This window comes from Heterodontus francisci, chromosome 22 (assembly GCF_036365525.1).
Source record: "Heterodontus francisci isolate sHetFra1 chromosome 22, sHetFra1.hap1, whole genome shotgun sequence".
In the NCBI taxonomy this organism is placed as follows: Eukaryota; Metazoa; Chordata; class Chondrichthyes; order Heterodontiformes; family Heterodontidae; genus Heterodontus; species Heterodontus francisci.
In genome coordinates, this window is record NC_090392.1 from 31,857,892 (window position 1) to 31,872,916 (window position 15,025).

A 15,025-nucleotide genomic window follows, 5' to 3' on the forward strand; every position below is an offset into this window, starting at 1 on the left:
TGAGACAGCATCTACAGTTTTGGTCTCCTTATCTAATGAAGGATATACAATGAAGGAGGGAGTGCAACAGAGGTCACCCCTGGGATGGCGGGATTGTCTTATGAGGTGAGATTGAGAAAACTGGGCCTGTATTCTCTTGGGTTTCGAAGAATGAGAGATGATCTCATTGAAACTTACAAAATTCTTATAGAGCTTTGACAGGTTGGATGTAGATAGAATGCTTCCTCTGGCTGGTGAGTCTAGAAACAGGGAGACATAGTCTCAGAATAAGGGGTAGGCCATTAAGACTGAGATGAGGAGGAATTTCTTTACTCAGAGTGGTGAATCTTTGGAAATTCTCTACCCCAGATTGCTGTAGAAGCTCAATCATTGAGCATGTTCAAGGCAGAAATTGATAGCTATCTGGATACTAATGACATCAAGGGATATGGGGATAGTGTGAGAAAGTGGTGTCGAGGTAGGTCAAGGCTGTCCAACCTTTTCCCGTTGGGGGGGGGCCACAATACATATTTTTGTCTTACATGGGGGGACTGATGAGACAATTTCAGAAAGATAAAGGCATTAATAAGTTATCTTACTGTTCATCAAAATAACATGTGCATTTTTGTGAAGAAGCTTTAAATGAGAAGATTAATTTATTGACTTACTTTCTCATCACTATGTTGGACACTGATTTAGTGAGATACCTGGCATTTTTTTGCTTGCATAAGTAGCCAATATCTGCCCGCACACTTCTTGTAGTGATGCGGAGTATTCCGGATAGATATCCATCTGTCAGGAGTGATCTGGATCTCTCCCTCCGGCCAGAATTTAACGGTTGCCGGTCGGGAACAGTCCGCCAACCAAACATTCAGTGGCAATCTTGCATCTGCCGGGCCTGGGGATCCAGACCGGATTTATATGCTACCCAGGCCCTTTACTGGTCTTAGGCGGGACTTCCATGCCAATGAGGCAGGAAGTCCAGCCTAATAAAGCTGCTGGCCAATCAACGGGCCAGCAGCTTAGTCCCAGCAGCACCACCGGGAGCGGTGGCCACTTCTGGGATCACACCCAGCTCCAAGATGAAGAGTAAGGACGACCCCAGAAAAGAGAGGGGTTTTTGGGGCCTTGCCAGGGGCGATCGGTCAGGTACTGGCAAGGTGAGGGGTCGGGCAGGGTTTGTGTTGGGTGTTGAGGGTGGAAGGGGCATCGGGGGTGGCCCTCTGTCAGGCACAAGGTGCCCAATCAGGAGGCCCCATTCTCCCTCCCCCCACCAAGGCCAACTTTTCTCAAGCAGCTTTTCTCATGCTTGGGCCGCTCGCCTGCCAACCATAAAATTCCCGTGGTGGCAGGTGGAGGCCCTTAAATGGCCGCTCATTGGTCACTGAAGGACCTTGATTGGCCTGGGGCTGGCAGGCTGTTTCTCGCCGCGGCCGTCCCGTGTAAAATGGCAGCAAAGGTGGGAGCGGGTCGGGAATGGCCCAAGTCTCCCACTCCATTTTAGGCCCCCCCCCCCACCCCCAGCCCCTGCTCTTTGGTGGGGGGGGGGGTGGGGGCGGCGGGTGTACAATATCAGCCTCTGTCCCTCTTGCTCCCTCTCCTTCCCTGTGTTCCCCCTTTTCTGTGTTGTTTGTCCCACCAAGTCATCCTCACTTTGTGTGTCCCCCTCTTTCTGTGTCCCCTATCTCTTTTGAATCCCCCCTCTCTCTCAGTCCACCCCCTATCTCTCTCTCTGTTCCCCCCCTCGCTCTCTCTCTCTGTTCCCCCCCTCGCTCTCTCTCTCTGTTCCCCCCCTCGCTCTCTCTCTCTGTTCGCCCCCTCGCTCTCTCTCTCTGTTCGCCCCCTCGCTCTCTCTCTCTGTTCGCCCCCTCGCTCTCTCTCTCTGTTCGCCCCCTCGCTCTCTCTCTCTGTTCGCCCCCTCGCTCTCTCTCTCTGTTCGCCCCCTCGCTCTCTCTCTCTGTTCGCCCCCTCGCTCTCTCTCTCTGTTCGCCCCCTCGCTCTCTCTCTCTGTTCGCCCCCTCGCTCTCTCTCTCTGTTCGCCCCCTCGCTCTCTCTCTCTGTTCGCCCCCTCGCTCTCTCTCTCTGTTCGCCCCCTCGCTCTCTCTCTCTGTTCGCCCCCTCGCTCTCTCTCTCTGTTCGCCCCCTCGCTCTCTCTCTCTGTTCGCCCCCTCGCTCTCTCTCTCTGTTCGCCCCCTCGCTCTCTCTCTCTGTTCGCCCCCTCGCTCTCTCTCTCTGTTCGCCCCCTCGCTCTCTCTCTCTGTTCGCCCCCTCGCTCTCTCTCTCTGTTCGCCCCCTCGCTCTCTCTCTCTGTTCGCCCCCTCGCTCTCTCTCTCTGTTGCCCCCTCGCTCTCTCTCTCTGTTGCCCCCTCGCTCTCTCTCTGTTGCCCCCCTCGCTCTCTCTCTCGCTCTGTTCCCCCCCTGCCTCTCTCTCTCTCTCTGTTTCCCCCCTGCCTCTCTCTCTCTGTTTCCCCCCTGCCTCTCTCTCTCTCTCTCTCTCTGTTTCCCCCCTGCCTCTCTCTCTCTCTCTCTCTGTTTCCCCCCTGCCTCTCTCTCTCTCTCTGTTTCCCCCCTGCCTCTCTCTCTCTCTCTGTTTCCCCCCTGCCTCTCTCTCTCTCTCTGTTTCCCCCCTGCCTCTCTCTCTCTCTGTTTCCCCCCTGCCTCTCTCTCTCTCTGTTTCCCCCCTGCCTCTCTCTCTCTCTGTTTCCCCCCTGCCTCTCTCTCTCTCTGTTTCCCCCCTGCCTCTCTCTCTCTCTGTTTCCCCCCTGCCTCTCTCTCTCTCTGTTTCCCCCCCGCCTCTCTCTCTCTCTGTTTCCCCCCGCCTCTCTCTCTCTGTTCCCCCCCTGCCTCTCTCTCTCTCTGTTCCCCCCCTGCCTCTCTCTCTCTGTTCCCCCCCTGCCTCTCTCTCTCTGTTCCCCCCCTGCCTCTCTCTCTCTGTTCCCCCCCTGCCTCTCTCTCTCTGTTCCCCCCCTGCCTCTCTCTCTCTGTTCCCCCCCTGCCTCTCTCTCTCTGTTCCCCCCCTGCCTCTCTCTCTCTCTGTTCCCCCTGCCTCTCTCTCTCTCTGTTCCCCCTGCCTCTCTCTCTCTGTTTCCCCCCCTGCCTCTCTCTCTCTGTTTCCCCCCCTGCCTCTCTCTCTCTGTTCCCCCCCTGCCTCTCTCTCTCTCTGTTCCCCCTGCCTATCTCTCTCTGTTCCACCTGCCTATCTCTCTCTGTTCCACCTGCCTATCTCTCTCTGTTCCCCCCCCCGCCTCTCTCTCTCTCTCTGTTCCCCCCCGCCTCTCTCTCTCTCTGTTCCCCCCCGCCTCTCTCTCTCTCTGTTCCCCCCCGCCTCTCTCTCTCTGTTCCCCCCCGCCTCTCTCTCTCTGTCCCCCCCTGCCTCTCTCTCTCTGTCCCCCCCTGCCTCTCTCTCTCTGTCCCCCCCTGCCTCTCTCTCTGTGCCCCCCCTGCCTCTCTCTCTCTCTCTGTTCCCCCCACCCCCGACAGTTGCAGGGAGCGGAAGCACTCGGCACAGCAGCTTTGTGGTTGGTCAGTTTGTTTGGAAACATCGCGCTGTTAGTTTCACAGCTGACGGCTGCTGAAGCAGACAGATTCAGGGTTTTCTGACATTTTTGATAAGTGCGTTACTGCTTCAGCAGCTGTCAGCTGTGAAATGAACGGTGCGATATTTTTGAAAAGGTCAGTCTGCAAGAAGATGACAAAGGGATGGGAAATTTCCAGCTCCAGTCACGGAGCCCTGGCGAGGATGAGGAACGGCCCAGGGTACAGTTTACACCTGCGGGCCAGATGGAAACCTTTGGCGGGCCGTATGTTGATCAACACTGAGGTAGATGATCAGTCATGATCTAATTGAATGGCGGAGCAGGCTCGACGGGCTGAATGGCCGATTCCTGCTCCTATGTTTCCATATTCAGTCATCGGCCCCAAGCTATGGAATTCCCTCCCTATACCTCTCTGCCAGTCCACATCTCTCCGCCTTTAAATCCCCTCCTAAAAACCTACAACTTTGACCAAACTTTTAGTCAGCCCTCTTAACATCCCTTTCTTTGGTTCATTGTCAATTTTTCTCTGATTTGTCATTTTATGCTCTCAGATGCACTTTGGGACAGTTTCCTACCTTAAAGATATGACATAAATTTTAAATCACATTGTAAGAGACTGGGGAAAGGAGTATTAAAATAATATATGGTTATATGGAGTTAGGTTGCAGATCAGCCATGTCCTCATTGCATTGCAGAATAGGCTCGACAAGCTAAATAGTCAACTCCTGTTCCTATGATCCTAATAAATCCGGACTGAAACACAGCTGATGAATGGAAAGTCATGGGAGAATTGGGGAGAAGGCCCTACAATAGGAAGCAAGCACTTGAGCAGAGTTAGAGAGGGGGGAAGTCTGGGGAGAAAGTACAGAGGAACTGGAAAAGACCATTCAGCCCCTTGAGCCTGCTCTGCCATTCAATTAGATCCTGGCTCATCAATTAGTCTCCTCTTTTTTAAAGAAATCGAAATGTATTTGACACATATCCAAATATTAAACTCCTGCCCAGTTTCAGGGATTATCAACATCAGCAGAAACAAACCCCAACTGTCAGAATGAACATGGTTCAGTCCTGGATGTGATTAACAGCAGCAATAACAGCAGAATCCAACCCCTACAGTCACTTGTGAACTCGCTGGTGTCTCAGCAGGTGAGATGAAGTAGTGAATCCCTTCCCACACACGGAGCAGATGAATGGCCTCTCTCCAGTGTGAACTCGCTGGTGTGTCTGAAGGTTGAATGACCGATTAAATCCCTTCCCACACACAGAGCAGGTAAACGGCTTCTCCCCAGTATGAACTCGCTGGTGTGTCAGAAGGTTGGATGAACGATTAAATCCCTTCCCACAAATGGAGCAGGTGAACGGCCTCACTACAGTGTGAATGCGCTGGTGTCTTGAAAGGTGAGATGCTTCAGTGAATCCCTCACCACACACTGAGCAGGTGAACGGCTTCTCCTCAGTGTGAACCAACTGGTGTGCCAGAAGGTTGGATGAATTAATGAATCCCTTCCCACACACGGAGCAGGTGAACGGCCTCTCCCCGGTGTGAGCTCGCTGGTGCATCCGCAGTGTAGATGACTGAGAGAAACGCTTCTTACAGACGGAGCAAGTGAACGGCCTCTCCCTTGTGTGAACTTGCTGATGTTTCTGTAGGGTGGAGGAATGAGTGAATCCTTTCTTACACACGGAGCAGGTGAATGGCCTCTCTCCAGTATGAATGCGTCGATGAGTTTCCAGTAGGGATGGGTAATTGAATCCTTTCCCACAGTCTCCACATTTCCACGGTTTCTCCGTGGTGCGGGTGTCCTTGTGCCTCTCCAGGTTGGACGATCAGTTGAAGCCTCGTCCACACACACAGTATGTTTACAGTTTCTCCATTTGTGAATGGTGCAATGTTTTTTCAGGCTGTGTTACTGGTTAAAGCTCTTTCCACAGTCAGTGCAGTGGAACACTCTCACTCGGGTGTGTGTGTCTCAGTGCTTTTCAATCACACTGATGTTTGAAATCTTTTCCCATAGACAGAACAGACAAACATTTCTCCTTCCACATTCAAAGGCAGATGATATTCAAGTCCTGATGAATCAAGTGACTCTGTCAGATATTGACATGATGTTTGCTTTGCGTTTCCCGTCTGCAAATCCTTCCCTTCTAATATCCTGTAAAGGAAGTTTACAAAAGTCAGTACAGGATAGAAATTCAGAACAGACAATTCTAGTTTCTACGGAACATTCTTTCCTCTCTTATTCCCCTCAAACACGTGGTCCATTCAAACTAAAAGAAGCCAAAATAAGCAACAAAATCACAACAAAGCAAAGGGAACCTTCCCAACTTAGCCAGAATGCTGTTAACAGTGTCTATGGACACTCTGTATCCCGAGATGCCACTGATTGCAGAAGGTATCAAGCGTGCCCCCTTTCGACAAGAATACAGAGGAGAGTCTGGCAGCCAGAGTGACCCCACACCCCTCCAGTCCCCAACATGGTCCTCATGCATCCTGGACCTACATATCACTGTTTTAACCAGACTCAAAAGCAGGTCCAGGAGAAGATCCTCTGACTTATCCACCCCTCCTCCACAGTGAACAACCAAAGATTAGGGGAGTGGGGCTAAACTGCAATCAAGGCTTTTGATAAGGTCCCACATGGCAGACTGGTCACGAGAATAAAAGCCCATGGGATCCAAGGCAAAGTGGCAAGATGGATCCTAAATTGGTTCAAAGGCAGGAAGCAAGTGATGGGTGTTTTTGTGACTGGGGGGCTGTTTTCAGTGGGGTTCCACAGCCCGAAGTAGTAGGTACCTTGCTTTTTGTGGGATATATAAATGATTTGGACTTGAATGCAGGAGGTATGATTAAGAAGTTTGCAGATGATATAAAAATTGACCATGAGGTTGATAATGAGGAAGAAAGCTGTAGACTGTAGGAAGATATCAATGGACTAGTCAGGTGGGCAGAACAGTGGTAAATGGAGTTCAATCCAGAGAATTATGAGGTAATGCATTTGGAGACAGCTAACACAGCTAGGGAATACACAATAAATGGTAGGAAACTGAGAAGTATAAAGGAACTTAGCCAACTTTAAGGGCATTTAAGTGGTCATCGGATAGACATATGGATGAAAATGGAATAGTTTAGGTCAGATGGTTTCACAGGTCGGCGCAACATTGAGGGCCAAAGGGCCTGTACTGCGCTGAAATGTTCTATGAACAGAGACACCTTGGAGTACATGTCTTCAGACCCTTGAAGGGTGGGTGGGTAAGTGGATAAAGTGATCAAGAAGGCATATGGGATACTTGGCTTTTGTTAGCCGAGGCATAGATTATTGTTAAACTTGTAGCTCATGGAATAAAAGGGACAGAAGCAACATGCATATGAAATTGGCCGAGTGACAGGAAACAAAGAGTTGTGGTTAATGGATGTTTTTCGGGCTGGAGGAAGGTTTGTGTTGGAGTTCCCCAGGGATCGGTGTTGGACCCTTGCTTTTCCTGATATATATTAATGACCTAGACCTTGATGTACAGGGCACAATTTCAAAGATTGCAGATGATAAGAAACTTGGAAGCATTGTGAACTGTGAGGCAAACAAGTGTAGAACTTCAAAAGGACAGACAAGTTAGTGGAATGGGCAGACAGGTGGCAGATGAAGTTCAATGCAGAGAAATGTGAAGTGATTCATTTTGGTAGGAAGAACATGGAGAGACATTATAGAATAAAGGGCACAATTCTAAAGGGGGTGCAAGAGCAGAGGGACCTAGGTGTACATGTGCATAAGTCATTGAAGGTGGCAAGACAAGTTGAGAGAGCGATTAATAAAGCATATAGTATTCTGGGCTTTATTAATAGGGGCATAGAGTACAAGAGCAAGGAGGTTGAACTTGTATAAGATAGTAGTTCGGCTTCAGCTAGTGTATTGCGTCTAATTCTGGGTGCTGCACTTGAGGAAAGATGTGAGGGCATTGGAGAAAGTACAGAAAAGATTCACGAGAATGGTTCCCGGGATGAGGAATTTCAGTTATGAAGATAGATTGGAGAAGTTAGGACTGCTTTTCTTGGAGGAGTGGGCTGAGAGGAGATTTGACATAGGTATTCAAAATCATGAGGGGTTTGGACAGAGTAAAGAGAGAGAAACTGTTCCCGCTCGTGAAAGGATCGAGAACCAGAGGGCACAGATTTAAAGTACTTGGTAAAAGAAGCAAAAGTGATATGAGGAAAAACTTTTTCACGCAGCAAGTGGTTAAGGTCTGGAGGCAGGTTCAATTGAAGTATTCAAAAGAAAATTAGACAGTTATAAGAAAAGGAAGAATGTGCGGGGTTATGGGGAGAAGGCAGGGGAATGGAACTGAGGGAGTTGCTCTTTCAGAGAGCTGGTGTGGACATGATGGGCCGAATGGCCTCCTTCTGCACATAACGATTCTGTGATTATTTCAGGGAGATTATGCTGGAACTGTATAAAACACTGCTTAGGCCACAGCTGGAGTGCTGTGTGCAGTTCTGGTCACCGCACTATAGGAAAGATGTGGCTGCATTAGAGAATGTACAAAGGAGATTTACAAGGATGTTGCCTGGATTACAGAATTTTAGTTATGAGGAAAGATTGGATAAGTGAGGATTGTTTTCTTTGGAACAGAGGAGGCTGAGGGGAGACCGAATTGAAATATATAAAACTATGAGTCTAGATAGAATGGATAGGAAGGCCCTGTTACCCTAGTTTCAGGGGACCATAACCAGGGGAAATAGATTTAGGGTAAGAGGTAGGAGGTTTAGAGGGCATTCGAGGGAAATTGTTTCCACCCAGAGGGTGGTGTGGATCTGGAACTCACTGCATGGGAGGAAGGTAGAAGCAGGAGCCCTCATAACATTTAAAAAGTACTTGGATATGCACTTGAAGTGCCCTAACCTACTAGGCTACAGACCAAGAGCAGGAAAGTGGGGATTAGGCTGGATGGTTATTTGTCAACTGACGCGGACACATTTAAAGAAACAATTCAAAATGTTCGACAAAAACACATTCCATTGAAAGACAAAAACTCAGCAAAAAGACTAATCTGTGGCTCACTCAGGAACTTAAGGATAGTATTAGATTAAAAGAGGCTTATAATGTTGGGAGTATTTTAGAAACCAGCAAATCGCCAGCAAAAAGCTGATAAAAAGGGAAACAAATAGAATGAGAGTAATCTAGCCATAAATACAAAAACAGATTGTAAGAGCTTTTACATAAAAAGGAAGAGAATAGTTAAAATAAGCGTTAGTCCCTTAGAAACAGAGACAGAAGAAATTATTGTGGGGAACGAGGAAATGGTAGAGACATTGAACAAATATTTTGTGCCTGTCTTCACAGTAGAAGGCACAAGTTTCATACCACAAATTGACAGTAAACTAGGGGCTAAAAAGAGAGCAAATTCAGAAAATTAACATCAGCAGATAAAAAGTAGAAGCACAGAAAAGTTATGGCACAGAAGGAGGCCATTCAGCCCACTGTGTCTGTGCTGACCGAGAAAACTAGCTGCCTAATCTAATCACCTTTCAGCAGCTGGTCCATAGCCTTGCAGGTTACAGCACTTCAAGTGCATGTCCAGGTACCTTTTAAAAGAATTGAGGGTTTCTGCCTCCACCACCATTCCTGGCAGTGAATTCCAGACACCCACCACCCTCTGGCTGAAGAAGTTTTTCCTCATGTCCCCTCTAATTCTTCTACCAATCACTTTAAATCTGTAGCCCCTGGCAATTGACCTCTCCGCTAGGGGAAACAGGTCCTTCCGGTCTACTCTATCCAGGCCCCTCATAATTTTGTACACCTCAATTAAGTCACCCCTCAACCTCCTCTGTTCTAAGGAAAACAACCCTAGCCTATCAAATCTTTTCTCATAGCTGCAACTTTCAAGCCTTGGCAACATTCTTGTAAATCTCCTCTGTACTTTCTCCTGAGCAATTATGTCCTTTCTGTAATGTGGTGACCAGAACTGTATGCAATTCTCCAGCTGCAGCCTAACAAGCATTTTAAAAGTTCCAGCATTACATCCCTGCTTCTGGATTCTATACCTCGGCCAATAAAGGAAAGCATTCCATGTACCTTCTTCACCACTCTATCTACCTGTCCTGCCACCTTTAGGGAGCTGTGGACATGCGCTCAAAGGTCTCTCACTTCTTCTACCCCTCTCAATATCCTCCCATTTATTGTGTATTCCCTCGCTTTGTTTTCCCTTCCCAAATGCTTTACCTCACACTTCCCTGGATTGAATTTCATTTACCAGTTTTCCATCCACACAACCAAAGAACAGTACAGCACAGGAACAGGCCATTCAGCCCTCCAAGCCTGCGCCGATCTTGATGCCTGCCGAAACTAACACCTTCTGCACTTTCGGGGCCCATATCCCTCTATTCCCTTTTTATTCATGTATTTGTCAAGATGTCTCTTAAACGTCGCTATCGTATCTGCTTCCACCACCTCCCCTGGCAGCAAGTTCCAGGCACTCACCACCCTCTGTGTAAAAAAACCTGCCTCGCACATCCCCTCTAAACTTTGCCCCTCGCACCTTAAACCTATGTCCACTAGTAACTGACTCTTCCACCCTGGGAAAAAGCTTCTGACTATCCACTCTGTCCATGCCGCTCATAATTTGGTAAACCTCTATCATGTCGCCCCTCCACCTCCGTTGTTCCAGTGAAAACAATCCGAGTTTTTCCAACCGCTCCTCATAGCTAATGCCCTCCAGACCAGGCAACATCCTGGTAAACCTCCTCTGTACCCTCTCCAAAGCCTCAACATCCTTCTGGTAGTGTGGCGACCAGAATTGCACGTAATATTCTAAGTGTGGCCTAACTAAGGTTCTGTACAGCTACAACATAACTTTCCAATTTTTATACTCTATTCCCCTAACAATGAAGGCAAGCATGCATATCAAACCATTGATATCATTCTGGAGTCTACAGCTACCCTCTTCATTATCAACTACACGGCCAATTATTGTGTCATCAGCAAATTTCCCAATCATGCCGCCCACACTTAAGTCCAAATCATTAATATATACCACAAACAGCAAGGGACCCAACACTGATTCCTGCAGAACGCGACTGGAAATGCTTTCCATTCGCAAAAACATCCGTCGACCACTACCCTATGTTTCCTGTCATTGAGCCAATTTTGGATCCAACCTGCCACATTCCCTGCATCCCATGGGCTTTCAGTTTACTGACCAATCTGCCTTGTCAAATGCCTTACTAAAATCCATTTAGACCACATCGACCGCACTAGCCTCGTCAATCATCCTTACTTCCTCAAAAAACTCAATTCAGTTAGTAAGACCTGACCTTCCCCTAACAAATCCATGCTGATTATCCCCGATTAATCCGTGCCTTTCTAAGTTGCAGTTTATCCTGTCCCTCAGAATTGATTCTAATAATTTACCCACCACAGAGGTCAGACTGACCAGCCAAAAATTATTTGGCCTATCCCTCGCACCCTTTTCAAACAATGGTATAACGTTCACAGACCTCCAATCCTCTGGCACCTCGCCCCTATCCAGTGAGGATTTGAAGATGATCCTCAGCACATCTGCTATTTCCTTCCTGGCTTCCTTTAACAACCTGGGATGCAATCCATCCGGCCCTGGCGATTTATCCACTTTCAAGGACATCAGACCCTCTAGTACTTCCTCTCTCATTATGCTTATCATATTTAAGATTTCACACTCCTCTTCTTTAACGACAATGTTTGCATCAACACTCTCCTTTGTGAAGACAGAGACAAAAAACTCATTAAGAATCCTGCCCACATCTTCTGTATCCACACATAAATTCCCTTGTATATCTCTGATAGGCCCTACCCTTTCCTTAGTTATCCTCTTGCTCTTAATGTACTGATAAAACATCTTTGGGTTTTGTTTGATTTTACTTGCCAATAATTTTCCATGTCCTCTCTTTGCTTTTCTAATTTCCTTTTTTACTTCACCCCTGCACTTTCTTTACTCCTCTAGGCTTTCTAAAGTATTAAGTTTTTTTGTGATCATCATAAGCTTTCTTTTTCTGCTTTTGGGCATTGGAGAAACTTAAGGGACTAAAATCTGACAAATCCCCAGGACCAGATGGCCGACACCCTAGGGTTCTAAAAGAGTAAAGCGTAGCTACCCGACCCGAACCCAACCCAGCCAGACCAGACAAGAAGTTTCGGGGTCGGGTCTCTCTTCTGGGTCCAGCATTCGGGCTCGAGTCGGGTTGGGCTGGACGTGGACAGTGCTGCCTTGCTCCGGGAAGTAATCTTCAAATGAACATTCAGGACATCAAGGTGGGAAAAGTGCAGTCTGCACTCTGCAGGAAAGCTTGGCTACCCAACCAAACCCAACTACATTGTCGGGTTCGGATTGGGTATTAAAAAAAATTAAAGGACTCAGGGCCCGGGTTGGCTGTTGTCGGGTCGGGCTCGGGTCAGGTTTTAATTTTATACTCGAACCAGGCTTTACTAAAAGAGATACTGGATGCGCTAGCTATGAATTTCCAAAATTCCTTAGATTCAGGAGCAGTCCCATCAGATTACATTTTGGCAAATGTTACACTACTTTTCAAAAAAGGAGGCAGAGAGAAAACAGTGAACAGCACGTCAGTTAGCCTAACTGACTGTGGGCACAGTGGCGCAGTGGTTAGCACCACAGCCTCACAGCTCCAGTGACCCGGGTTCAATTCTGGGTACTGCCTGTGAGGAGTTTGCAAGTTCTCTCTGTGTCTGCGCGGGTTTTCTCCGGGTGCTCCGGTTTCCTCCCACAGCCAAAGACTTGCAGGTTGATAGGTAAATTGGCCATTATAAATTGCCCCTGGTACAGGTAGGTGGTAGGGGAATATAGGGACAGGTGGGGATGTTGTAGAAATATGGGATCAGTGTAGGATTAGTATAAATGGGTGGTTGATGGTCGGCACAGACTCGGTGGGCCGAAGGGCCTGTTTCAGTGCTGTACCTCTAAACAAAAATAAAATTAAAAAAAAAAAATCAGTTATTGTGAAAATGCTGGAATCTATTATGAAAGCAGTCTTAACAATACATTTAGAAAAGCATGGTATGATTAAAACAAGTCAACATGGCTTTACTAAAGGGAAATCCTGTTTGACAAATTTATTAGTTTTTTGAGGATGTAACTGGTCGGGCAGATAAAAGGGAACCAGTAGATATAGTATACCTGGAATTCCAAAAGGCTTCAGTAAGGTACCACGCAAAAAATTAATAGGCAAGATAAGGGCCCATGGAGTCGGAGGTAATATATTAGCATGGATAGAGGGCTGGTTAACAGACAGGAAGCAAAGTGGGCATGAATGGGGCATTTTTAAGGTGGCAGGCAGTGAATAGTCAGGTGCCGCAAGGATCAATGCTGGGGCCTCAGCTATTTACACTCTATATTAATGACTCAGATGAAGAGACTGGGAGTAATATACCTTAGTTTGCTGATGATATAAATCTAGGTGGAAAGGTAAGCTGTGGGGAGGACACAGAGAGGCTGCAAAGAGGTACAGACAGGTTAAATGAGTGGGCAACAAGGTGGCAGATAGAGTATAATGTAGGGAAGTGTGAAGTTATTCACTTTGGTCATAAGAACAGAAAAGCAGAATATTGTTTGAAAAGGTGTGAAACTTGTAAGTGTTGATGTTCAGAGACTTGGGGGTGCTTGTACAAGGAACACAGAAAGTTAACATGCAGGTAGCAAGCAATTAGGAAGGCCTTTATTGAAAGAGGATTGGAGTACAGGAATAAAAAAAAACATTTCTACAATTGTACAGTGTTTTGATGAGACCACATCTGGAATACAGTGTGCAGTTTCAGTCTCACTTAAAGGATATACTTGCATTGGAGGTGGTACAGCACAGGTTCACTAAATTGCAATAAGGACCAACATGCCATAGGCTTTCCGAATTGCTTGCTATACCTGCATGCTAACTTTCCCTGATATGAAGGGGTTGTCCTATAATGAGAGGTTGTGTAAATTGGGAATATATTCGCTGGAGTTAAGAAGAATGACAGGTGATCTCATTGAAACAAACAAGATTCTGAAGGGGCTGGTTAGGGTAGATGCTGAGATATTGTTTCTGCTGGTCAGGGAACCAAGAACACAGGCGCACAGTCTCAGGATAAGGCGCTGATCATTTAGCACTGAGATGAGGAGAAATTACTTCACTCAAAGGGTTGTGAACCTTTGGAATTCTCTACCCCACAGTCTTGTGGATGCTCCTTCGTTGAATACATTTAAGGCTGGGAGAAACAGATTTTTGGTCTTTCTGGGAATCAAGTGATATGGCGAGTAGGCAAAAGAGTGGAGTTGAAGCCTGACATCAACCACAATCGTACTAAATGGCAGAGCAGGCTCGATGGGCCACATGGTCGACTCCTGCTCCTATTTCTTGTGTTCTTGACATTATGGGCCAAATGGCCTCATTTCCTACTCTGAATTTTGGCCATTGAGTTGAGCAGCAGTTGCTTTAAGTGACTAAACAACCTCTTACACTGAATATATCCACGGCCCATAGACCCCTCGAGGCTGCAAACATCACATACAGCCTGGGAGTGGATGAAGCTGCTTTAAACCCTGTTGTCCAGGATGCTCCATCTCCCGGGCCCGGGGACCTCGTTGGGAACAGGCCCTAAAGCCCCGCCCACTCACCATGCCCTCTGTGCAAGATAAGCGGCCCGCGTTTCGCCACCACTCTCCCGGCCTGTCACCGCGGTGTAAGCACGAGGCTTGTTTGGGGCCTCAGGCCGCTGACGAAGCTTCCCAGCGCACCCATGGCGCTAATTCCTCCCCTGCGCCCACAATCTCCTCCCGAGCCGCCTCAGCCTGTCAGTGTTTTCGGTTTCTGTTCCCGGATATTCCGGGTCTCCCTTCAATCGGGGAACCGAGTCCCTCCTTTTAATTTATTATTAGTTTCAAACAGGGCCTGTCACCGGGAGAAGCCCCGCAGCTGCCGCTCCGCTACACAGGACCTGGAGCTAATTATTCGGGGCTTGCGGCCTACACCCGGTATTTCTGAAGCCCACTCACTCACTCACCCGCCGGCTCCATTTCTCCCCTGCGCGCCGCGACTCTCACCCGCTGCAAAAGCGTCTCCAGCACTCGCACAACCCTAATCACAGTGACACTGCGCATGCTCCAGATACAGGTTCGCCCAGGGCTGCTGTACAATGAATAGGGCACATTCACTACCGCGGCGAATGCTGGGTAAAAGCATCGTCATTGGCAGCTCCAATTAGTGACGTCCACTGTGGTCGGATTGTGATGAAATTATTAAGTAACTCATACAGAAACTCAAACGCATGGAGCCTCTGTGAAAGTTGAGACTTGGATTTGATTAATAACACTTTGGATATACTTGCCTGCGAGAGGGTGGAACAAAGGCTCTCCTGACGGATTCTATTGTCCGATGAGGTGAGATTAAGTAGACAAAGGGCTATATTGCTTCGATGATCGTTTGATGAATTTGAGGTGATCTGTTGAAACATATAAAATCCTTAAGGGATGCGGGGAAGATGTTTCCCCTGGCT

At 47.8% G+C, this 15,025-nt stretch overlaps 1 protein-coding gene across 4 annotated transcripts; it reads right to left on the minus strand.

Moving 5' to 3' along the window:
* Positions 1–3,439: 3,439 nt before the first annotated feature.
* On the minus strand, positions 3,440–14,618 carry LOC137381596 (zinc finger protein 664-like). 4 transcript variants are annotated; one of them, XM_068054292.1, is made up of 2 exons: positions 14,534–14,618; positions 3,440–5,668 (listed from the first exon to the last, which is right to left on the minus strand). In XM_068054292.1, the coding sequence occupies exon 2, from the start codon at positions 5,073–5,075 to the stop codon at positions 4,632–4,634; it is 444 nt and encodes a 147-aa protein (XP_067910393.1). In that variant the 5' UTR covers positions 5,076–5,668; positions 14,534–14,618; the 3' UTR covers positions 3,440–4,631. The 4 variants fall into 4 exon arrangements, with proteins under 4 accessions (XP_067910393.1, XP_067910396.1, XP_067910395.1 ...); XM_068054295.1 differs by having other exon boundaries at positions 14,574–14,594; XM_068054294.1 differs by lacking the exon at positions 14,534–14,618 and adding an exon at positions 14,148–14,212.
* Between the last annotated feature and the right edge of the window lie 407 nt (positions 14,619–15,025).

What these genes read in the sequence shown, in the direction of transcription:
- LOC137381596 (XM_068054292.1), bottom strand. Translation starts at nt 5,075, where the DNA reads ATGCACCAGCGAGCTCACACCGGGGAGAGGCCGTTCACCTGCTCCGTG.